The sequence below is a fragment of the Desmodus rotundus genome, chromosome 7 (genome assembly GCF_022682495.2).
Source record: "Desmodus rotundus isolate HL8 chromosome 7, HLdesRot8A.1, whole genome shotgun sequence".
Lineage (NCBI taxonomy): Eukaryota > Metazoa > Chordata > Mammalia > Chiroptera > Phyllostomidae > Desmodus > Desmodus rotundus.
In genome coordinates, this window is record NC_071393.1 from 83,005,737 (window position 1) to 83,031,986 (window position 26,250).

Below are 26,250 nucleotides of genomic sequence, written 5' to 3' on the forward strand. Positions count from 1 at the left end.
TTTCTAGTGACCTACTGATTAGAAGTGCTCCAGAGTAGGTCCTGACCAATCTTCAGCATTCGTGGCACTTGTCTGAATTTCTTGGGACAAAAGTCATATTCAGGAAGTCGCACGTCTCATCTGGGTGCACGGCCAAGTTTTTTTTCATATGCATCTTTTCAATAGACACTCCTTGACCTTGCAATGTCTGCACGTGGAATCGTCTCAGAATTGTCACCAGGATGACTTTCATCATCACCATGGCGACATATTTTCCTGCACAGCTACGGGGCCCAAAACCAAATGGCTGAAAATACCTGTAAGGAACCTATGAAAATGATCAGACAGTTAGCTAGAATATTAAAGGCTAGAATCATCAGTCTCTGTCTGATTTACTCTGAAAATACTGGTCAGTCAGCGTACTCTGGTTTGGGGTCTCAGCCATACTGCTACTTTACTGAGATGAGTGGCTATAACTCACGTAAGCCATCCAGGTTGATTCATCCCCTGTGATTCACACAGAGCCTTGGACAGTCCCCAGTTTTGCTTTTCATATAAATGTGCTGGGTAAAGCAATGCAGACCATTTTATCACAGCCACTGTTCCTCAGCTAGCTCTTTGTGATGGCCACAGCTTTACTACTGTTCTGCAAATCACCAAAGCAAAGACTGTTCATGTCATATAACATAATGACAAAGGACAAATTTAGGGAAAGATATAGATTCCTGATCTATCAGTACCTAAATATTTTTAGTTATGCAAAAAATTAATGGGTACCATATCTGTTGTCTTGCCCACATCTGGACTTACATAGTGCTTGTCACATAGTAGATTCCTAGTAAGTTTTTGCTGACAAATTGTCAACATGGCATGGGTTGCTTATACAGAAACAGAAAGAATGGGGGAACTGGATTAATTACCATTTTTCTATACCGTATGCCAATGGAAAAAGAAGACACTAAAGGAACTCTCTGGAGAATGCAGGTTAAAAACATCATTGCCTAAAATTTGACATGAGGGAAGCAGAATCTACAGTATACTTCACTGATAAATAAAGAAAAAGCTGAAGCTCTTCTAATTACCAAGTCCTATTTTGAATGGGAATTAGTGCTTGTGGGGCCATTTCGTGAACCAAAGGAAGACTGGAAAAACCAAATCTTTTGATCTCCTTTGATGTCCATCTGAAGCAAAAGTGGACTTTGCTTAGATACTGCTATAGCTGAATTTACATGTTTACAAAGTGGTGACTGTGAATGGAAAAGTAGGTTGGTTGGGCTAAACAAAATTCACATCATTTTAGTCAAATTCAGGTCCTGACTTTTTCATATTCTGACCTATCCTGTGGCCACCATGTAGATACTTCCTAGAGGTGGAGACCCAGCATCCTTGGCTTGAGGACAAATGTGGTACCCATGGCCCAAACTAGGGAAAATGTGTGTTTCTGGTGAGGTTACAGAAGGGAAGAAATAAATAGAATGAAATGTGCATGGTGCAAACACAGAACCAGAGAGGATTTAACAGCTGACGTCTTAAAGAGGGGCATACTTGGTTTTAAGGAAGGGCACTTACATTCTTAGCGAAGTTTTCAAGAGTAAATTCATTAGGTTTGGGAAAAAATTCTAGTCTATGCATTCTTCCAATATTCAAGATAATGTTAGTCCCCTTTTTCACTGGGTAGCCGTCGATGATATCATCCTGTAAGGCTTTGCGCATGACCAAGTTCACAACAGGCTGGTACCGCATGCTCTCGTTAATAAAGTTTTCCACCACTTTTAATTTTTGTATATCATCAATCCTTACGTCTCTTTCTCCTGTGGGAGTAGATAAAAAGGCCAAACAGGTGATGAGAGTTTCAACATGTGGTGGGCATTACAACTCCTGTAGTTTCCACAGAACAGTTTGTCCTTGGTTGGAAAAAAATTTATATTTGTAATTCTAATGCAAAGCAGCAACCTGGGCAAAGTATGTTATATTTGGCCTACAGAGCATTTTATAAAAATTTAGATTTGAAGCCAATTATCATAGAAGCTGGGGGATTTCATAGAAAAGCCTGGATTTTTATACAAGTTTAGAAAACCTGTAAACATGGGACTCACATCACCATATGGCAACAACCGGCTGAAGCTGAGTGGTTGGCGAGCCTTTGCAGGGGCGACCCCTCTCTAGTCTCGTGTAGACCTCCTAATCTGCTTCAGACAGTGATCTGCCTGGCCTCTGAGGTCTTAGAGTGTTGTCCCCTACTCTAAAATCTGGGGGGCATTCACTCCTTCTCCAGTCAAAATGAGACAGGGACAGTACCTCAGTATCAATAACATTTTCTCCTCTGGGTACTCGTACGGCTCATCTGCCCAGGACACACCCTGTTGTGATAGAGTAGCAAGAACCACCTCTGCCTCCTACCACAACAACATGGGTGCCTCAGAGCAGCCCCAGGTGTGCTGGGGATTGAAGGACACCCCCACTGTCTCAGACTGGCCTGACATTAGTCAGAGAAGCTCTGATTACTCCCAGACTTGGTAAATCTTCAGAGCATCCTCCAATGGGCTACCACCTTTGCAGAATCAAAATCAGACCAGGGTCCTGAGGCAGCCCTGTCTCCTGTACAACTATGCCATTCAGGAAGGGTCTCATTTGGTCAGAGAACTCTAACAGCTCTGCCCCTCACATACTGTTCTTTGTATACTGAAGGGTCTAATGGGGGGTGTTTGTCTGGGGTAAGGAAGGAAAATGACGGAGAAGGTAAGCAAAGGCTTTCCCTAGGAAGGAGTTACCATGGGTGTGTATCTAGAGGCAGCATGGACACATGTGCAAATGGTTTTGTTGCTTTTTCATCTTTGGAGAGGTCTTTTGCAGTGTCAGGGGGTTGTGATGAGGCACACATACTTTTCGCTTCTGAAGGAGATTGTATCAATGGGTATGGTCTTTAGAGTAATTTCCCCCTCTTGGAGCCCAGGTGCTATTCTGGCCCCTTGCTATCTCACTTGCCAAGCAGTTTCCTACCTACAGTGATGCATCCGTAGATGCCTTCTCTCACATATTTAACTTACTGTCAACTATTTCAAGCAGCACTAAAATGGTTTTTAAAAGATAGTGTTTTTTCACAACCAAATAACTTGTTTCACAGCAACTGTGCAAGGTCAGGAGAGAAAAGTCTATATCAATGAGCATGTATTATTTTTATAATCAAATAAAACACAGAAAAAAACTCTATTTTTAACCTCTCTGCAATATGAAAGTATGACAAAATGCCTTGCTTTGTTCTTCTCTGGGTGGATTGTAGTAAAGATTTTGTTTGACATCAGATTCTTAGGACATAAGAAGCTGATATTCTGAAGGAATTGTTTTCTACCTCTATTAATTATTTGATAAATTCTTACCAACAACAGTCTGAATTTCCTTCATCATTGCCTCTTCAATGTTAGGGTGCTTTGCAATGAGAAATAGCATGAAGAACACGGAGACAGACATGGTGTCTGGTGCTGCGATCATCATTTCCAATATGCACTGGTTCACATTCTCTCTTGTCAGGTCCCCACGTTTCTGAATAATTGAAAGGGGAGAAAATTTGGAAAAGTGAGTCAAAATTTCACAAAAGTAGGGGAGGTGATGCTAAAGGGTCAAGAACTTCACAAAAATTACATGTTTCTGTGATTGTGAACATTTTTCATAATCTTCAGCAGAAAGCTGAACTATTAAAAACAAATTATCTATGTCCTTAGTCTTTGGACTCTACTGTTTTCATATTTTGTATTTTGCAGACACAGAGTCACTTCAGTCTTAAAGTTTTGTCTTAACCAGAATGCCTAATGAATGGGCCATTTGAGTTGGATATTATAGAAGACCTGGAGCAGATACTGAAAAGCAGAACTATGCAACCCGATCACAAGAGGAAATCTTTACACACCGACACCCAAACAATCACACACATTTGTTGTGTGGGAAGTATGGTTAGATCAGGTCAGTACCTCGGCAAAAATCAACTCAGTGGCAAAATCCAAACTGTCTTCCAGTTTGTCTGCTGTGGAAACCCTGTGTCTTTTTTCATCTATCAGAATATCCATGGCATCTTTCAAATCCTTGCTGGAAAAAAGAAATGAAAATACAATCTATCGGGACTCAGTTAAGACATGTAGAAAAATGGATTCATTTGCCCTTTGCTTAAATAAAAATAATCTGCTTTAATTGAAACCATTAGTGCTTATGAATAACTGAATTTATACTTAATTCTTCCCAAATACCCTTACATTACACATACGTTACACTTCCTGTTAAGGAACCAGAGTTTCTGGATATGGACAGCAAAATCAAGGCTGTAATCTCCAGTTAAGGGTTAAAAACTGGTACCAAAAGCTAAGTCCAATTATGTTTTCTTATTTTTTATTTGGCCAGCACAATGTACAAATGAGAAAAACAAAACCCAAACCAGTGGATGTCTTTAGTGGGGACATGCACTTTCCAGTTTGCCACGGGCACCTCCGTTTTCTGTTGTCTGTATCCTCCCAGCACACTTTTCTTTGCCTGGCCCTCAAGACTACTGGGTTTGAGATTTCTGTTCCACGCAGTGAACTCAACTGACTTTATTAATCTTGGCATTTATTCTCACACCATGCAGTGTCCGCCACATAATAAGCACTAAGTAAATATTTGTTGAATGAATGAATGGCTGTATTAATTTGTATAGGCATTTTGGCAGTGTGGAGGAGTGAAGAGCTCCTTGGACAAAGGGTCAGGTTCCAGTCTGAGTTGTTCTCTTTCTGTATAACTTACTTTAAGTCTCTGAGCCTTATGTACCTTTTAAAGTAAGGGGATCAGACTAGATGAATGATGAGTCCACCTTGAGATCTAAATTCTGTTATTCTTGGCTTTGTCTTTAAGTGTATGTGTTTGTGGGTAAGCGTGTTGTTCCCCAGTCTCGGGAACAACATTCTGTATTACATTAAGTGTAACACAGACACCTACTTACAGTATTCTGTGACCGAGAAGCTTTACACTTGCTAAAATAAAAAGTAGAAAACAACATTGCTGTATTAAAAAAAGCAAAAATGGAAAATTGAATAAGGATGGGAATAGATGTTTGAGAATCCTTTTCATAAGTATATTTTTTAAAGTATTAGCATGATAAAGACAAATACTGTATGATCTCACTTATATATGGAATCTTAACAAAACAAAACAAACCCGAGCTCACACATACAGAGAACAGATTGGGGGTTGCCGGGGGTAGGGGAATGGACAAATGGATGAAAGTGGTCAAAAGGTGTAAATTTTCAGTTATAAAATAATTAAGTCCTGGGGGTGTAATATCAGCATGATGATTGTAAATAATAAATAATACCGTATTGCATATTTGAAAGTTGTCAAGAGAAAAAAAGAAAAAAGAAAGTTGTTGAGACAGTCAATCCTAAAAGTTCTCACACAAGAAAAACAGTTTTGACTATAATATCTATGGTGAGAGATGTTAACTAGATTTATCTGAGATTTCCCTCTGGTGGTGATCATTTTGCAATATATACAAATACCAAATCCCTGTGTTGCACACCTGAAACTAATATAAAGGTATATGTCAATTACACCTCAGTTCAAATATTAGCATTATTACAAGGGCATAGAGGGGAAGAAATTAAAGGATTTCTCTAGGTCTTTACTGCTCTGTGACATAGGAGATATAAACTAGCGCACTAACCATTGACAAATGTTATATACAGAGAGAACGTTGCTAAGCTATTTCTACAGAAACCTAAGAGAAACTGTTATGCAGTCTCATGCAATAAGTTTCTATGGGCCTGCTGGCCAAGACCAAAGCTAAACTAATGACCAAGAACTGTGACCAAATCTGACTTCAGTGAAGTGATCAATCCCTTATCTCATTGATTCTTGAATTAATAATCTCTGGTAGAAATGAAATGAAATGTATAAAAATGAAGGCTCCAAACATCTACTTAATACTCATTAACCATATGAAAAAATATAAAGCAATATCAAGTTGGTTTCCTCTCTATAGATTAATACTATAGAATTTAAAAATACAGAAACAGGATAAAGTTGGGTCTTCAAACAAGTTTGGGAACTTTTAGAGATGGAGAATTTAAGATGGTCAAGGACATTGGGGAAAATATGAACAGAAGGAAAGGGAAAACTAGCATATTTAGTGCCCACTATGGCCCTGGCTCTGTGTTAATTGCCTTCCATATAGGATCTCATCAACCTGTATCTCTACTCTGAAGGCAGGTTCTTTTTACTTTAAATAACTTCCCAAGGCCATTTAGTTATCACGTGGTAGAGACAGACTACAAACCACATCTGTCTGCCTCTAGATCACATGGGTTTCCACTGGTGTTTAGAATGAGCAGTGTTTAATGGCTGGCTACTTACCTTAAAAAGAACATTGACTACCTAAGGCCATTGGGTATTTGTCCAGTTTTCTGCTAGACTAGTCTAAAACCAAAGCAAAGCCATTTAATGATGGTTTCTGGATCCCTCAAAGACACAATATATATAACTAAAAAACAAAATTAAAAAACCATACATTTTATTGAAGTCTATTATGTTCATTATGAAAAATTCTTTTGAGAGTACAGTCAATTCCTACAAGTTGAATTAATTTAAATTTACTCAGAAGCAATACAATTATAAAATGGATTCCATGTTTCCATTTTTCCGACATACAAGGAGAATTTTCACAGTTAATAATGACATGTTCAGCCAGCCCTTCTGTTCAACTCAGAATACACTGCGATGTTTTAGTTGCAGATACGGAGCTCTCAGACCACCCACTTGGCCCCTTTGCTGAGGAGCTGCCTTGGCCAGAGGCTTTCTTTACTTTCTGGTTCAGCCACATTCAGCCAAATTGATGTAGAAAGTGTTACATCAGTAACTTAATCAACATCTCCCTTATGGGCTCTAGTGAGCAGAGAACTTGCTGAAGAGGCCAACAACAGCAAAGACACAATGAAAAAACAATTCAATATCATGGACAAATTTTCCAAGCTTGTTACTTACACAGACTTTTCATACTTTTTGTAAAGCCAAGAAATCTTAAAGAAGATGTCTGGTTTGAGAAGGAGAGCTTGCCATGCCTCAAAATAACCCTGCATTTTAACTACGATGGCATTTTCTGAAAAAACAAACAAACAAACAGCAGAGCAGTTGAGCAAAAAGAGCACAAGAAGGATTCTCTGAGCAGAAAAGATACATACCGGTCTAGGGTTCTGAGCTAGGGGAGGTTCCACCTTCAGTTGGCATTTTAGCTGCATTATTGCCATTGGACAAAGCAACACTAATTTACTCTACTTGGCGGCTAAATTGGCTGAGCTGATCAAAGATTTGCCAGTTCCCAACTTTGTGTCAGAGACACAGCCTAGAATCTCACATGTCCCTCTTTGGCTGAACATCCGTGTCTCCCCTGTTTTTCTGGACAGTGGGGAATATGAGGGACATTGGTAATTATGGTTGCTGTGGCCTCAATTCTGGAACCTAGGAGGGCAACAAGGCATGCCGCTCTCCTGTGAGGCAGCCAACAGCCATATTTTAACTTCATTTCGTGTTGAGTGAGTAGACCCATTAAGTGAACAATTTACTTGGATTATGTACCTAATTAATACCTTTTAATTGCATTCTCACCTCATAGTACTTTATTCATATTTTTTCATAGCACTCATCACATAGCTTTCATATTTATTTTCAGTTAGAAAATAGAATTCATTTTAGTACCTTCAATGCCTTGTCTTGAGCCTCATGTATAGTTAGCTCTTCATAAGTGTTTTTTAATTAAATTGAAAATTGGAGAAGAGAAAACCGCTGCTTTTTCTGAATTATACAAAAGGGAAAGGAATAAACATTATTTTCAACTGCTAAATACCAGCCACCGTGCAAGATGCTTTGCAAAAGACTTCATTTGATCCTTACAATCTTGCTAGGGGAGTGATAGTATCACTTGGCAGATGAGGAAACTGCAGTTCATAGAAATTGAGAAGCTCACCCAACACCATACAGCCAATGTGGCAGCCCAATTCTGCCTGACCTCAGGACGATGTCTCTTCCTCATCGTTGCACTGGGTCCCTTAGACAAACAGTTTAGCAGGGACCGGGTGAGGAGAAAGGAAATAAAATAACTCTAAAGTAAAATGACTTATGCAGGTTCTCAGCATCACAGTCTGTATCCAAAAGTTAACAGAGACATTTATAATTCCCTTTACGTGAGACTTCCTAAGAATCGGGGCTAGCAGGGAACCAAGGAGAGCAGGGATATAAAATATGTATCTGCCCAACAGGCAAGCTGGGATTGGAGCCCCTGTCTGAAAGGGGATCAGGCAAGAGTGTGTGACTAAAAATCCTAAGAGTGAATGGAAGCTCCCATCCAAATGGCAAACAGAGGAGGTTTCTGTGGCTCTTATAAGGAGTAATTAAAGAGCAGGGGAGATGAGGCAAGGAGAACTGAGAAGAGATAGGGAGGGCTTAGAGCTCATCTATTTGTTCAAATGTGATGAATCAGACAGCAGGTGTTAGAGATCAGCTGGTTTGTTCTGACGTCTGGAATGCTTTCCCTCTGAACTGCACGTGGCTTGTGGCCTCACCTCATTTGGACCTACAGGCAGACGTCCTCTCTACAGAGCCCTTTCCTGACCACCCCTCCATGAGGGCTCCATCCACTCCCACTGACCCCCCTCATTTACTGTCCCCTTGTCCTGCTTTGATTTTTCTTCAAAGCACTTTTTATCACTTAATATATTATAGGCAAAATAATATTATTTGTTATATATTACAAGTGAAAATATATATGTACATATATATAGTTACACTTTTACTGTCCATACATCCACTGAAATGTAGCTCCCTGAAGGCGAGGACTTTGTCTGCCTTGTTCACTGCTCTGTCCCCAGAACCTATACAGTTCCTGCAGAAATAGGCAATCAATAAATATCTGTTAAATGTGTGAATCAACGAACGCTGCTAGAAATTAATTCAGTAAAGTTACATGAAGCTAGACAACAGCAAAACGGAATTAATCCCAATGATTGATGTTTGTGTTCAGGTGGTGGTACAATTGCATGTATGTGTTTTAATATTTGTTTCTATAGTTTAGTGAGGAAAGTAGCATCTTCAGTAAGACATCTTGCCAGGGTTGTTTACAATGTTTAATGGCAGCCGTGGCTGGTGTGGCTCAGTGGATTGAGCGCTGGCCTGTGAACCAAAGGGTCGCAGGTTTGATTCCCAGTCAGGGCACATGCCTGGGTTGCAGGTCAGGTCCCCAGCTGGGTGTGTGCGAGAGGCAACCACACATTGATGTTTCTCTCCCTCTCTTCTCCTCTCTCTAAAAATAAATAAATAAAATATTTTTAAAAATGCTTAATGGCAATCTATACAGAAAGCAACTTTTTATACTGCTTGGTACATGGTAGATACTAAATTAATGGTTGCTATCATGATTGACTCCTGCAGCAAGTAGCACTATCATCATCATACAGAGTCCAATTTCCACAATGAGAGCTTTGAGGGAGGGGTGTGTGTGTATATCTACATATATATGTATATACATGTACGTGTGTGTGTATGTATATATCATGCCCCAAAAGAATGGTTGAAGATGGTTAAGTTTATCAGTTTTTTTGGTGGGAGGATATATTAAGGACCAACCGAACTGATCACATTTATTGAGTTTTGACTGTGGGTAGAATTTTATTTCCTAGAGCAATGAAAACAGATATAAAAGAAATAGATGGTCCACTACTTTACAGAAATGTATATCTTATAAGTGAACAAGGCAGACACACTAGGAAAAAAGCCTTGGGAAATCTTAGAGATGTCAAAAGAAAAACAATGTAGAAAACAGCAAGATTTTTACTAGAGTCTACTCTCCCTCTCATCCCCTTGTTCAGTAAAGGGCATAATGTTAAGTCATAAGAATGAAGATTTCAGTACCATCCAAGGGGATCCTCAGGAAGAGCATGTTGGAGGTGTCCAGTATGATGCGCCGCATGAGGTGCAGCACGTCGAGGCTGCCTGACTCATTTCTGACTTCCTCCAGCCTGTCCAGATGCTTTACGATAGATTCAGCACAAACCGTCACCATGCGTACGAGGCTGGGGCCAGACAAAGCTGAAGGGAACACATCAAAGAGTGAGTCGTCCTGAACTCTGAGACACGTGCACACAATCGAGTGCTTTTGGCTTTTTATTTTTGAGAGCTTAATCGTCCACAATTTTTTACTCAATAACTGGGTAGCATTTTCATATTCTTCTTACACTTTTCTATAATCTCCTAATTTTCTATAAGAATGTATCACCTTTCCTGTTAAAAATGCATGAGTTTTATTGTAAACAAACTATTAAAATTAAACTTTTCTTCATGCTCTGGCAAATCATTTGTGAGATGGCAAGCAAAACATTTAGTGCTGTGGTCACAAATCAGTGTGGTTTTTTTTCATATTTACTGTATATATTTTCCTCTAAAGAAGGTTTGGATTTGTTTAGGGTGATACTTATTTTATGTTTCAACTGGTAGCAGGATACTGCTACAGAACTAGTCAAATTGGACCTTAACTATTTTATCTAAGGTGCTTCCTTTTTAATTGTAGTTTATATGTTTAAAATGCTAGTCTTATAAGTTACCAAAAGTGCCCTTCTCTTTATTGAAGTTTCTCTTCAAACTACTTCCAGATTTATTTTACTCAACCAATGTCATAACAGCTAAGCAATTCTTGGTTTGCTCATTGTCTTTCCCACTGGACTGGGACTTCTTTAAGGGCAGCGACAACCCCGTGAGCACTGTACTTCAAGTCCATAGTACTTAGTGGCCCTCAAAACATATTTGTTGAATGGAGGAATGAATGAATGGATGAGTGAATGAATGATGAATGAATGAATGAAAACAGGTAGAGTGAACCGGCTTCTGATCTCACCATTTGCTCTGCTCCTGACCATCTGAACAACTAGTGGCTTCTGATGGTAGGTGGTCCATCTTGAAAGGTTCTCTTAAAAGTCTCCCTTTTTCTCTTTGTCCTAAGTTTAAGCTTTAGAGTAATCTTTTTTATATATTTTTTTACTATTCAGACTTGCTGTTAGAGTTCTTGGAATGCAAGGAAAAATACTGCGGAAATTTGTAGGCATATTCTCTCTTTAAAAAAAAAAAAACAATAAAAAACAAAAAACCAGCTGCAGAAACCCCTGAAGGAAGACTTTGCAAATTAAGGAAGAAGGCCTGGTGAGTGGTCTTAGACTCTTAAGATTTCTACTTATGTGTAAAAAGAAAGGTTGGGTTGGTGGCATACTTCCCGACTGTAGGAAGGACTTGGCAGATATGAGAGGCCAGGATGTTGTTCCCTGGGTGACGACCACATCCACAGTGGGACAAATAATTCCTTAATTACTCAACACTTTGTCTTTAAACATTGGCTTTGAACATCACTGGTGGTTTTCTCCCTGGCTGATGGATGATTTGCCTCTATGTCCAAGAGCTTGACACCAAATTTCAAACAAATAAAATGTAATTGTTGATAGGTAGTGGTGTGATATAGATAGGACTTTAATTTTTGTAGTCTGCTTAAAAGTACTGAGTTTTATCCAGTTTTTTTAAAAATTGAGCAAGTAATTAGTAATTGAGCAAATAACCATCAATACAGACATTTTTCTTGGCATTTTCAGGAAACACAGGCTCTGTCTTGGCCCTCCCACTTCATCCCTAAGCATGGGCTTTGCCTAAGTTGAACTTAACTGTTTCTCCATAGACACACCCAGTGAGCCAATACCTTCATTAATATTATAACTCTAGATCCTAAAACTTATCCCAAACTCTCTGCTATATCAGAAAAACCAACAAGAAGTCCGACCCTAAAAGAAGATTCATCAAGAAGTGTGTGGGGCTCTCACTGATTATTAAACATGCCACAAACAGCAGTGAATTTTCAATAAACAATTAGCCCTCTATTTTTGGCATTTAATTTGGATATAATTTTTTAATGTTTTCATTAGAAAATCTGATATTCCATAGATGGGGCTAATCTGAAAAAAGTCACAAAGTTTTTTTTTATTAACTTACAAGGACTGTGGATTCTACTCTTTTAGCCTTTCTTACAGGAGTGCCCTCCCCTCCATCTGCCCTGTGTCTCCGCTCTAGCTCTTAACTGTTCTCACTGCTCACAGTCATGCTTCCTTCCTGTTAATCATTCACCCTGCTGCCAGAACAGATTTTCTAACACAAATATGTTCACGTCTTCCTGCTTAAAGCCTTGAAGGGCTTCCTGCAGCTTCTGAAATACGCTCAGCTACTTGCCTTAGCACAGGAGTCTTTGGTGGCCGGTCCCACCTTCCCCTTGGCCTCACACCTTGCATGGATATGTGCAGGCATGTATCCATTGCAAGGTCCAGGGGCCTACTTACAATTCTCTGGACAGGCCCTGCCAACCTGTCCTTTTCTGCCTTGTTTTTCCCACCCGTGGAACGTGTCCTCGTCACACTTCCTTAATTCAGGCAGATTTTACCTTCTCTGAAAACTCACTATAAGCATACACTCCTCTGAAAATCCTTCCCTGACCTCTCAGTGTGCTTTAGATGACCCAGTGGTCTGTGCTCTGTGCACTCGGCATGCCCCTCTACCAGGACACACCACTGAGGGTAGTATCTGGTGCGGTATTAAGTGGCCACTCTGCCCCCTTCCCATTATAAATTCCTTGAAGGCAGGGCCATATCTTGTTTCTCATTGTGTTCTGGGCACCTAGTTCAATGATGTGAACACAGTAGTTTGTTAGATGGATGAGTTTAGAGATTCTATTAATTCTTGCGTGTCAGAACATATTCCTAATACAACTGGACCAAATGACAAAGTAAAATGAAACTTACATTTCTATAGGATCTTACAGCAGTATTTCGTTTATTCTTCATACTAACTTTAGAATTCAAGTTCTATAGTGCTTATTACTTTTTATGGATAAGGAAACGGAAGCTCCGAGAGGCTGAGTGACTTGTCCAAGGTCATACGGCTAGTAGTGGCAGAGCTGGGAATCAAATCCACGACCTATAATCCTAAACCCTATATGCTTTTCATTAATCAATTCTGCAGTTGTGTCAGGCATGAGGGGATTTATCGGCCCCAGTATAGATCGTAGGCAGAATGAGAGTCCCCTAAAGTTGTCCAGGCCCTAACCCCTGGAACTTATTAACGTGTTACCTTACATGGAAAAGGGGACTTGGCAAGTATGGTTAAATTAAGGAGCTTGAGATGGGGAGAATATTGTGGATTATCTGGGTGGGCCCACCTAATCACAGAAGTCCTTAAAAGTGAAGAACCTTTCTCAGCTGAGGTCAGAGTCAGAAAGATATGACAGAAGAATGGCTCAGAGAGATGTGATGTAAAAAGGACCCACTGCTGCTGTCTTTGAAGACAGAGGAAGGGGCCACAGGCCAACTAATGTGAATGGCCTCTGAGGCTGGAAAATGCAAAGAAATAGATTCTCCCCCGGAGCCTCCAGAAAGAAACACAGCCCAGCCAATGTCTTGGTCTGAGCCCAGTGAGACCCATGTCAGACTCGATGTACAGGACTATAAGATAATGTGTTGTATTAAGCCACTAAGTTTGTGGCAAACTGTTATAGCAACTGTAGGAACTAATGCAACAGGGTCTCAGTAGAGTTGTGCTGAGTCTTGGTAATGAGCAACCCCGCAGAGGGGAACCAGCACCCAGCAAGAATAGGCATAGCTTTTCCCCTTCTCAGCAGCCACACAGGAGGCATCTAGGTTCACTGCAAGGCTGACTGGGGAAAGAACATCGACAGTGCACAGTCAGCCCTGAAAGCTATCTAGCCCCAGTTTCCCCCACTGGCAACATCTCCAAGGCATGATCATGTTCCTTGATATTAATGTCAAAGTCTGGTCATGTATATCCCCCAACAGCTTCATTTCCAGCAGAATATGGTAAAGGAGGAACTCACTAGATAAGGAGGCCTGGGATGTGGTCTCTGCTCACTCATCCATTACTCTCTCTGTTGGACAAAAATCACAACCTCTCTAGGACTGTAAACTTCAGCTATAAAACTCAGAAGCTGGATAAGGTGACATATACAGTCCTTCCCAGTTCTAAAATTCTCTAATTTTATTCACAAATTGCTTTCTGTTAAAACATCTGGGATGCCAGTCTGTGGTTCAGCAAACACGCTGTTTGCTATGTTTAAATTAAACATATGGCAGATACACTCAATTCTTTTTTTTTAATGATCCTAAGTTTAAAGCTCCATGTCTTCTTTACATTCATGAAATTGCTTTGTGAATTAACAAGAGGAAGAGAATTTGCAGTGATTAAAAACGTAGGTTCTAGAGTTGTCTCTTGGGCTAACATTTACTAATGTTGTAATCACAGGCAAGTTACTTACCCTCTTTGTGCCTCAGCTTTCTCATCTGTAAGGTACAGGTGATTAGAGTATTTTACCACCTGGGGCTGCTATGGAATTAAAATATCAAGTGTTTAGAACATGCCTACTCTATAGTAAATGTATAATGCTCGTATCTTATTTCAAAACCGTGAAGCAGCAGAATTTAAGAATGATTTCCAAATAAAGGGCACATTCATAGACAAGAGCAGAATGTAGCCTGGCACCTGGTTACCTTTTGTAAAGAAAGGTCGAACTACTTTCCAGACGTCTGTGTTATTGTTAAATATGATGCCGTTCTCATGCATGCCGATGCACTGCAACCCAAGTTTGCTGCCGAATCGGGAGATGTAGTGATTGTGCTTCATTATGTGAAACATACTTGAGGACCTGCAGAGAAAGCAAGCCTTGGCGTTAATGTTTAAGGGTCAGGAAAACTCCTGGTGATGGTTTTGACTGCCATGTAGCTCTCTTAGCAAATGCATGTTGACCTAACTGCCATGCGTGATTTCTAGTGTTCATATTGAAAAAGCACTTCTGTTAGCATAAGTCGTCACATTTCTATTTACTGACTCCCTGTTTGAGCATTAGGAAGATAGAGCACACACACACACACCGTTTCTTCTTTTCCTTTCTTGTAACTCCCAAATCATCAAAATACTACCCAAGTCACCAAAATATTGGGGTCAGAGCTGCAAAGCTGTTAGGAAGCTGAATTCTGCACACCACCAGAGTTCTAACAGCCTCCGGCCCCTCAGGGGACTGTCCAGCCCAACTCCAGCCACTGCTGCCCCTGCAGGAGGGAGCCTCAGAATGAAGAGTTGCCAGAATTCTTGAAGTCTTCTTCAGTTTGGAACCAGTAATAAGCCTAGAGTCTCTAATCAGATCTGGCCCTCCAGTGAGGTATCACTCTGGGCTTGAAGGACATTTCCTGGGCACTCCTGCCCCAGGCTTGGCTAGCTGGGCTGGTCCTGGCAGGCTGTGTATGGTGGTGACAGTAGCTCTCTCGGGGCTGTGCATTCTGTCATGATTCATCAAGGTCTCTAGGGTCACAGAATTCTCACAGGACATAGAACATGGGGAGACATTAGATAGCTCTTGATATAGTAACACAGGGACCTTACCAATAACCTAGGCTTCCTCGAACTTCTCAGCTTCTCCTCCACTATTCCACCTACATCCCCACTACCAGGCTCAGCTTTTAAGGCCTGAGAAGATCCTTCAGAAAAGTGGGAAGGAAAAAGCAGCTTGTTCCATCTCTGTCCTCCCCACCCATTTCCTTCTCTAGGAGCTGCTTCCCATCCCCACTGCTAGTGTAATTTGGGCATGATGAGGCACCAACAGCTTTAAAATGTTATAAAATTCTAGGAGAAGGTAGAAGACAGTATGGGGGGATAGATGGTGATGCAAGGAGACTTGACTTGGGGTGGTGAACACACAATACAATACACAGATCACGTGTTATAGAATCGTACACTGGAAATTACATAATTTTATTAATCAACATCATCCCCAATAAATTCAAAAAAAGGAAAAAATTAAAAAATAATAAAATAAAATTATAAAATTCTAGCTGAAGAAGTCATAGGGACCTACACCTGTAAAGAGAATATTATCTTTTTTTTCATGAAAGAAAAAATTAATAACTTTATTAAAATTAAAATTATCTGTTCTATGTTCCATATTAAGAGAATAAAAATACAAACCACCAATGGGGGAAAATATTTTCAAAAAATATATATGATAAAGTACTTGCTGCTAAAATATTATCTTAGAACAGCAATATGGAATTCTTCTGTAGAGAGAGACTCATGAAAAAATGTTTTATTAAGACTGCTTAGTCCTGGCTGGTGTTCCTCAGTGTATTGAGCGCCAGCCTACAAACCAGAAGGTCGTTGGTTCAATTCCCAGTAAGGGCACATGCCTGGGTTGTGGGCCAGGTCTCCAGTTGGGGGCGTGTGAGAGGCAATCGATGGATGTTTCTCTCACACATTGGTGTTTCTCTCCCTCTCTTTTTCCCTCCCTTCCCCTCTCTCTAAAAATAAATAAAATCTTTTTTAAAAAAGACTTCCTAGTTGTTAACCTATGGCACTGGAAAGATAACTGTAATTTCAGCCTTTTTCCTTTTGAATTCAAAATTTCAGAAGAATTGATGTTATCTTCATTTTTGTCAATATTTTTTAAAATTTTGGTGAACTTAATATATTTATTCAAGTTTTTCTGTGTTCACTGTCACTTTGGTTCCTTGTCTGCTGAAACATTGTTTCTCAGCTGCAAATGCTCTTACTGTGGGGGTTTTCTGAACACATAACCCTCAAAGGTGGTGCGTGGCAGCTGTAGTACATGCACTCAATTCTCGTGTAGCCCAGGTCTTACCCTGGGCTGGAGTGGCGATCTTAATACCTGCTTCTCCCTTTCAAAGTTGATACTTGGTTCCTAAAAGGATGACTTGCTTTCGTTTCATTTTGTTAATGCCTGAGAAAAACACGTTCTCATAGAAGACATTGGGTCAAAAGCTCTCTGCTGGCTGAATGGATTAGGCTGTGGGCTAATGTTAGCCAAACCCTCACATTTGTGATGGATTCCATAGTCCTATTGAAACTTTAAAAGAAAGCCCCTGAAGTAATGGCAGTACCAAGAAATGAAAATAGAATTATTATATGAATTCTGTATTAAGTAAAATATTCTCTTGATTTGATTCCAGATAATATTCATCAAATGATCCTGAGTTTTCAACAAGTTTCCCTCTTCCTAGAAACAAAACAAACAAACACAAAATCCAGATGCTTCTATTTCTATTTCAGGGAATTAATTGGTCTGACAAACAGCTAAAATTCTGCCCTGTATAGAAAAATCATGCCATAGAGAAGGCTGAAATTCTTACTAATAGATTTTAGAACTCTTAGCTTTTCTTACCGTTCCTTACCTTATTCCATAATTAAAGCAGGAAATAAGTAATTTGTATACTTATTACTCACACATTTGTGTATAAAAATGTTTAGTGCTCAGAAGACAATCAGGACCCTAGTTTCCTGCTTTGACCCCCAGGGCCTCTGTATACTGCCTTAACCACATGGGCCTGTCCACGTGTTTTGAGGACAATTTAAAAAGAGAACAAGAAGCCCCAAACTGAAACCCCACTGAATGGTAATGAAGACCTAACTTTTAAAATCAATGTGTCCTTTAGGGGGCACCAGCATCTCAGTTGTTTTGAGTCAGAAGCTCCGCCTTGGGAAGGACAAAGCTGCCAAGACTGAAGTGATGCAGCCTGGGTGGTGCGACTGGCCAACAGACAAGCGATTTCAGCAGGGCCTTTCATCCAAAGCAGGCTGGCCTCATTAAACCAGAGTAAAATGGGAAAGTGAAGAAGAGACGGCTGGTGAGGAACAAGGAACTCAAGCCCAGAGCTCTGTCATGAGGAGGGGAGGGAAGTCCCCCAAGCTCAGAAGGGATAGTGGGTAGCATTAGTTGTCTGCTAACTGGTGTTCTTGTTCTCCTTTAAACATAACTAAAGGAAAATAAAAAGAAAAGGTAAAAAATAAAAGAATAAATATAACTAAAGTCAAAAGATACCCCCAAAGATAGAAAACCTATTATTTATTCAAAATGGATAGGAGCCAGGAGGTGAGTTCTTAAGTGGTAAGGAGGAAGCCACCCCCTGCACTGCGCCCTGCCCCCCCCCCCCGCCGCCCTGTTCTGGGTTTAAAGGACTTACTTAGCTGTGGCCAGTTTCAAGAGTGATGAGTACTAGAAATATGGAGAAGCAGTTAATGGAATAATTGTTCCCCAACATTTAGAAATACTTGCCTTTTTGGACTTGTTCTTTGCCTGAGGTTTATGTTCCATCAATCCTATCACCTTTTTACTGTCGTTACCCTTCTAATATCCTCACTTAGGATCACTGGGGTCATCGAAAGGGAAAAAACATCTTTTTAAAAGTGAGGTCTGAGTGTAACCACCCCAGCCAAGTGATCAAATTTAGTATCATTAATAACAGGACAGCCTTTCCTTATCTCTCAATGTGAAGCAGTACGAAGTGCCTGTACTACTAAGGAAGTATTATTACAGATATGTTTAACCTGAATAATTAAGCCTCAGACCGAATTTCAGTTTAGAAGAAATACAGGGAACAGAGAAGTATGTTAAATGACACCATAATGAAATAACATGAGAAATTCAGAATGTGGAGCATCCTGCAAGACAACTGACCTGGTCTCTTCATAAGGTCAATGTTGTGGAGGGGGGTGAGGAGGGAGTGGGAGGACTGCTCTTTTAACTCTCCTGTTTGTTTTAACATTTTCTCAATAGGAAGTTTGAAAAAATATGTTATTGTCTATCATTAAAATCAATCCCCTCCATGCATCCCTCGACCCTCTCCCTACTTTGTCATAGTTGCTTAGTTACCTCAACCCTGACCAAATCCAATTCTTAGCTTACTCTGTGCTTATTCCTGGCAGCTGAATGGTGTGGGGAACACAACCCCCGCCCCCCGCCCCTCACCTCCACCCCCTCAGACACCCACTGGCTGCCAGGTCTCAGTTAAATTTAAGTGGGCCCTTAGTGCAGCTGGCAATTCGATTGCATTTCTCCAGTCCACTCACTCACTCACTCTTCTAGATGATTATTATTATATCCTGCCTCCTCTCTCTTCAAATGTTCCACTTCCTCCCTGCTCAGTCTCAGCTAAAGACTCTATTTCCACTTTTACTAAGAAAACAGAAGCCACTAAAATCTCTGCTAGCTCCACCCACCAGGATCTGTGCCCATATAGTCAATCTTCCTTTTTTGTTTCTCTGAAATTCCTATTTTATGGAAAACTGCTTGGAAAAGTTAATTAAACCTGCTGCCTCCAATCCTTCTTTCCCTCCATTCTCTAATCCAGTCAGACTTTTGCCTCCACTCCCTCTCCCCACCATGGTCTTGTCAAGGTCACCCATGACCTCCCTATTGCTATAAATGCAACATTCCAATCTCTGTATTTACATGATTGACAATTCCCTCTCCCTGATGTGTATTTGTTATCTGGCTTTGAGACCACCATACTCTCCTGGTTCACCTTTCTCTAGCTAGCCTCCTTTGCTAGTCTCTGACTATGGTGGGGGGGTCTTGGGGACCTCAAGAAGAAATATATCTGCCAAGAAGGACTCCTTGTGGTTAACTGGGCCCAAATTCATAATCAGAATCTAGCAGCGATTGTTTATGTGTTAACTGTATGTCAGGGAAAAGCCACAGACAGAGCTGCCAAGCCTCCTGCACTGTGGTGTCCTTGCTCACTGAGCCTTCTGGTTTGCCTGGGACTGTGCCAGTTTTAGCAGTAAAAGTCTCATATCCTGGGAAACCCATAGTCCCAGGCAAACAGATGGTTGGTTACCCCCCTGATACACTATACATTTGACTTATTTTTGGTATATCAACAATATGACAATGTATTGCTCTATGACTGTAGGGAGTTTTGGCTGATTTGTTCACGATCCCCAGTGTACATAGAAGTTCTCAATAAGTATTTATTTAATGCGTAAGTGGAAAGTCAATAATGATTGTAAGTTAGAATCATCCAGTACTTAGTATATGGTAAATTCTCAACGTGTTTAAAGAATAAATAAAAAAGAAAACTGTACTTGAACAACAATTTAAAAAAAAAAAAAGAAAAAAAATAAATTCCCTATAAATTTATACATATTAAAACATGTACTACTATAACCCTAATTGGTAAGTTAATTGCTAACATATATGCAAATCCAACCCTAATTAGCATGTCAATTGCTAATTCTGCTTTATGGATGCTAACCACATTCTTTTTTTTGTATTCATGATGAAAAATGATATATACATGCTGCACAGTATCATGCACAACTTTTGTAGACCTCATTAATTTAGCATGTACCTGCTCTGGGAATTGTGCATACTTTATCTAATAATGATTAGATGAACCTTCCCCCAAAGCCCAGAGATGCTCAGGCCACATCCCAGCAGTGCTAGTGCCTGCCCTTCTCCACCCACGCCCCAACCCCACCTCCTTCTCTGAAGTTCTGCATCCCTCACCACTTCAGGACTAAATTGGTTAGAAAAGTTGGGCCATAATCTCCACACAGGTATAATGATTACAGATCTCAAACTTTGCAAAAGAACCCTGGCAAGTGTAGCTCAGTGGATTGAGTGCCAACCTGGGAACTGAAAGGTCACGGGTTTGACTCCCAGTCAGGGCACATGCCTGGGTTGCAGGCCAGGTCCCCATTTGGGGGCGCATGAGAGGCAACTAATCAATGTATCTCTCATACATTGATGTTTCTCTCCCTCTCTTTCTCCCTCCCTTCTCTTCCCTTCTCTCTAAAAAATAAATAAATAAAACCTTAAAAAAAAACAAAAGAGAAAAAGATCTGGCAAACTATTCAAAGAAAAATAAAAAGCTTTCTGAGGCCCAATGGGGTCTTTTTAAGAGGTACAGGTAGTTCTGGAAGGGACCTGAAGAACAGGCAGGGAAAGGAGATAGGGACAAACATGTCCTATTCCTGCAGGGGGGCTCAGCCCTTAACAAAACCGAGTGGCTCAGAGGCAATTAAAAAGAACACAAAGACTCCAACCAGTGAAAAGCCTATGAGGACAAGATAGTGAAAGAACTGGGAGAGCGGGGGAAGGGCAGGATGGGTTGTGTCCACTTCTCCAGCGTGAATCAGCGCCTGACTTGGCCCGGTTGCTAAGGTGACTTTCCTAAGTAAGAGAGTAGGGTGGTCAGATGCCACCCACCCCTCACTGTAGAGGGTCCTACTTCAGGGGCTGGCTTTGGGCTTCCAGGGAATTTATGTGGTGGTTTAAGCACCTAGAATCTAAGATTGATTTCTATTCTGGCCCCCTGGTCCTTCCTCACATATATCATTCTTCACTTCAGGTCTCGTCTTAACAATACCACCACCTTAGCTACACCCAAGAGTAACATGGTGAGACAAAACCCCACTCCAACTCCATTTAGCTGTTTCCTTTAGCCCAGGGAAAGGCCTCTCTGTTCTGGACGCTTCTTACCTTCTCTCCTCTCTCAAGCACCTCAGCACATCAGAATCCCCTGGAGAGCTCTGCACTTCCCCTGTCCACTGGGGAAAATAGGTGACAAGGAGGGCAGACACTGCCTCGAGGGCTGGAAGGCCACTTGCTGTGCTGGGGGATTTGAGAGCAAGAGCGAATGTTCCAATCCCTCAAGCCCAAATGTCATCAGTCCCAGGACATTTTGGAGATGGCAGTCAGTTGCAAAAGTGAGTAATGTATTGATTTTTAAAATAAGAATATAACAATTCACTTACATTTGGCTGACCAGAGTTCAGTAGCCCAAGAGAAGTGAAATCCAAGAGTAATCGTGGTCCAGCCGTGACAGCATGGTTCTCAAACTTGAGTGTGCCTCAAAAATCACCTGGAGAGCTTGTGAAAACACATCAGTGGGCCCCACTCCCAGACTTCCTTATTTAGTGGGGCAGGGTGGGACCCAACAGTGTGCATTTCTAATAAGTTACCAGTTATGTTGATGAACTGGTAGAGTGGCCACATTTTGAGAACCATTGCATTAGAGTAGTTTCACAATAAACCTAATGAAATGACGTTTCCACCTGAAGCTGTTTATACTTAGTTTATAAACATGGTCTGCCTCAAAAGTGCAACAACATCAAACTTAAGAAACAGAAAAAACCCAGGCAAAACCTGAGGTGTTAGATTGGTCCAAAATAACATTACAGGATAGTTCAAAATATTTGGAAGGATAACACATTTTCTCCCTCACTTCCTTCTTTTACATATTCGGTTCAAAGAATTGGGCTTTGAGGATACCATGGTATTTTATGAAATGATGAATGTAATCTTGGCCTGAAAAAAATTAAGGTAGTTCCCAGAAATACTTTACTTTACTTCTGGGCAATAGTCAACCAGTAAAACATCCTAGTCAGCCTTAGTTTGTGAGTGAAGCCCCATTAGAAATTATAAATATAAAAATGCACTAATGAGACAGTGTTGGCAGATAGTTTTGCTAAAAATCTACTAAAGATAGCTGAAATTCTAGTCAAATAGGCTCTCTGAAATTCTCTGTTTTCTATAATTACTAAATAAGAAAACTAGAATTTCATGAAGCTAGTTCTATATAATCAATGCCTCTTTGGTTAATCCTCCAGTGAATTCATCCTGCTAAAATTATGATTTCTTTTAATAGACAGTCTTGTTCCTGCTTTATTTAGGATCACTCAGCCAGGACACTGGCATGCAGGCATGAATAGGGTAGAATCACGTGGATGGCTTCTTTTCCTACTGTCTACCCTTCAAGAGGTGCCCAGCAGCCTGGTGCTAGAGACATGTTAGCAAACTGGTACAGTCAGATTTTTGTTTCAGGCATGTTTTATTTATTTATTTATTTATTTATTTATTTATTTATTTATTTATTTATTTAGAAAGGGGAAGGGAGGGAGAAAAACATCAATGTGAGAAACACTGATCAGTTGCCTCTTGTATGAAGGGAACAGACCCTCAACCCAAGCATGTGCCCTGACTGGGAATTGAACTGGCAACCTTTTGCTTGGTGGGATGGCACCACTTGTAGGTAGGGATAAGACCAAAGTCTTAGGAATGCAGAAAAGATAATGTCACTCTCTAAAGTGTGTTTTTTTTCAAAACCAAATCATCTGGATTCTGTACATTCTTCAGAGAAATTTTGAAGAATACTTACCCAGCTTTCCCAGAGTTCTTTATCCATGACTCTCTTTCTTCCGGCAAAGCCCATTTTCCACTTGTTTACCGTGTTAGGTTGCTACCTAGGAATGCTCCCCATTCACTGAAGGAGTACAAACATAGCCTTACGAACAAAGATGCCAAGATGTCAAAATAGGTTTGTTTGCTTGTTTATTTTTGAATAGGAAAAACCCCAGCCTTTTCTTTGAAGATTGAGCTCTGACTGTTAACATACTTACTTGCTGATAATAAGTGTTTCCTCCCCAGAAATCCAGACTCTCATGAATTCTCCGTACATCTTGTTGTAGTAGTTGCAGGCACTGCCAATCCCCATCCACAAGAACCTGAAGTGGGAAATGAGGGGCCCGATTCCCATACAATAGCCAGGACCTAGGAAAATCATCAAATCACAATCAGCATTCTGGTGACGCCAAAAAGAGCAACTGCTTTCTCTTGCTGCTGTTCTTGTTCTTTTATACCTAAGTGTTCTTTCACATCTTCTGATGTATATCTGTGAATAACTTTAAAAATTTTTTTAAATAAACCAGTAAGCTTAACTAGGAACTCTTTACACCTCCATGAAGGAAATCTAATTCATTGTCCAGACCATACTAGTTCCATTCAATCTGTCATTTCAGTCTGAATGAACAAGGGTATGTGTCCAATATTTTCTTGCCATGTTAAATGGTGTAAATGAGTTTCAAATAAAAATTGATCAGTCTGTTTAGTTACACACATAGAAACTAGGAAAAGCAAACAAGTTGACAAATCTGTTTGGCTGCCTACTTTTGTTTAAAATCCCCCAGTTGACCTAATGGGTGGGTTAGATTTAAGTTGTAGTTTTATTGTAATCTTTTTAACTGAGAGAACCACGAGTCTGCAAAGATGATGTCCAAAGAACATCCTCCCTGCCCCCACCAAAAGGCCTTAGTTTAAGAAAAGAATCTTAAGCTAAATCTCATGAGGCAAAATAAAGCTAAGTTTAGCCCGGAGTTTCAGTCCAGTGCTGTGGTTTTGCTCAGACACTTTTGTCCTTGCTCACGCAGACACACGCAGTATTTTAAAGACACAACTCTAGTGAACAACTAGGGAGTCTGATCTTGTTTATATCAGAGACCAAATTTGGTAGCTTGCTTTTACCAGTGGTGGTGAAAAGTTAGACAAAAGCTTTTTGGAATGGTTTTAGGAGTTTATTTGTAAAGTAGTAGCTTTTCTAAATCTTTCTCCTTTAAGTCCATTCTGTCAGTGAAATAGTTATAAAGCCTGCACAGCTGTGTGAGGCAGTGCTCTCACTGTATGGGCAAGAGTTGAGTAGTGATAATGTAGATAGTCTAAGCTTTTTCTTAATCAGATGAATTAGATGTTTAGCTCCAAATTCAGCAAAGTTCAATTTAACTATGTAATAGCTGCATTAATGTGGACAAGACTGTTAGCTTTTTTTCTTTAATGTGAAGGACTTTGTTAATATCTATAGAAGGAAAACATTTTCAAAGTGTTCTTAATCTTACGATTGTTCTAGTAACACTATAAGTAGATGACTGACTTTATAGAAAGTCATTTCATTAAGTTCATAAAAAGACTTAAATACGTAGATCTGATTGAATGGATACCTGTTTTCATGCTAGTCCCCCTAGACTGACATCCTCACTCAAGGGTCCAAGGGAGTTCTACCACCACCTTCAGCTGGGGGCCCTTGTTTAAAATACACCCACCTCATCTCCACTATTCATGGACCCTGACCTGGGGGCCCACTGGGGAAGAAGAAATCCAGTAAGAAAGGATTTCAAGTTAAAGACCATGGAAGAATCTCCCCTCAGACCCCATCAAGGACTAGAGAACAAAATTAACTAAACGTTCTGATAAATTGGACAATGAAGTAACATAAAATACCAGGCTGAATCAGGTAGAGAGACAGGCAGTCCTCTGAAAATTCTTAGAGTCCAGACACAGGGCACTCTGCACCAGCCCCACACTCCCACTCTAAATCGCGCTGTGATGGGGTCCCCTGCACTTGGAAGTACGTAATGACTATGCTCCCGAAATACAGCCTTACTGTATATCTTACGGGACTGGGGACAGATGCCTGCCATGAGGAATTTTCACTGAACACTAAAGTACTAGTCTGGTATTTCTGATTCATTCTGAATTAATCTGATAGTGGTGGAGTGGTGGGGGTTTCTATTGAATTTATCTGGGTAATTATACTCTACTTTTGATTGACCCACAGATCTTGTTGAAGATTCTCTCAGGGCGTGATGTTCTAAGGGAATTGTAGTGACCTCCCCATTCTTTTTCCACTGCCCAGGTTTCACCCAGTCACCCACCTCCAAGTATAAAAGAAAATGAAGAGTGGGATAAAGAGAAGGCAGGGAGAAGGCATGCATGAGGCAAAGTGGGGAGAGGAGAGAAAGGAGTAGAGAGGGCATTCCAGAGACTTTTTCACCTTCAGAGCAAAATTGGAATGAATTTGAATCCAACAACCAAATAAAAAACACCAGGAATTTTACCTTGCTCTTTCCCATCTCAAATTTACCTTAAAAGGTTTGTGCCAAGTCTACTTTACCAAAGCTAAGCACAGAGTAGAAGGGATTATCTAAGATATTTTTTAAATACTCTCATTTAAAATGTGCAGATTATTGGTATAAAAATTTTCACCCGAGTCTTCATTTGCTATTGTTGCCGTGGGCTTCAGCCATCTCCCCAGGTTTACTCTGTGTCTGTTTACAAAATTTGCTTTTCCTTCATGAACCAAAAGCCCACGTAAACAATCTCCTCAGATACAAAACTCAATGACGACTCACCTGGGATTGAGGAGGTGTCCTCATAATTCCAAACCAAAAGAAGGAGCCCAGTGAGCAGCAGGATTGGCATGGCAGCAATAGGCACAGCTTCGGGCACCATGCTGGTGATGTTGTAGTGCATTGGGTTCAGCATTTCCAAAACCATACCGTGATCCTCAGGCTGAAGGGAAGCAGCTTAAAGTCCTGTGGAAGTCAAAGAGGCTGGAAAATCAGAGGATCCTCTAAAAGGTGCATGCAGGACTCCTGTTGCTTCAGAGGATGCTATATTGTAGAGAGCTGTCCTTCTTTTATGATGTGATTGGATACTCAGAGAAGACAAATTTGGCTCATGTGAACAAGTCAAAACAAACTTGATGGGCAACATTTCTGACCTTCATAGAGTCTCAGGTTCATTTAGACACTTGGTCTGATAGAACC

The 26,250-nt window shown here is 40.5% G+C and overlaps 1 protein-coding gene across 1 annotated transcript; it reads right to left on the reverse strand.

Moving 5' to 3' along the window:
• Positions 1 to 26,016, reverse strand: CYP19A1 (cytochrome P450 family 19 subfamily A member 1). The gene is made up of 9 exons (XM_024568160.2): positions 25,834 to 26,016; positions 23,272 to 23,422; positions 14,571 to 14,725; positions 9,898 to 10,074; positions 6,979 to 7,093; positions 3,945 to 4,059; positions 3,357 to 3,519; positions 1,549 to 1,790; positions 1 to 307 (listed from the first exon to the last, which is right to left on the reverse strand). The coding sequence occupies exons 1-9, from the start codon at positions 25,976 to 25,978 to the stop codon at positions 53 to 55; spliced, it is 1,518 nt and encodes a 505-aa protein (XP_024423928.2). The 5' UTR covers positions 25,979 to 26,016; the 3' UTR covers positions 1 to 52.
• Between the last annotated feature and the right edge of the window lie 234 nt (positions 26,017 to 26,250).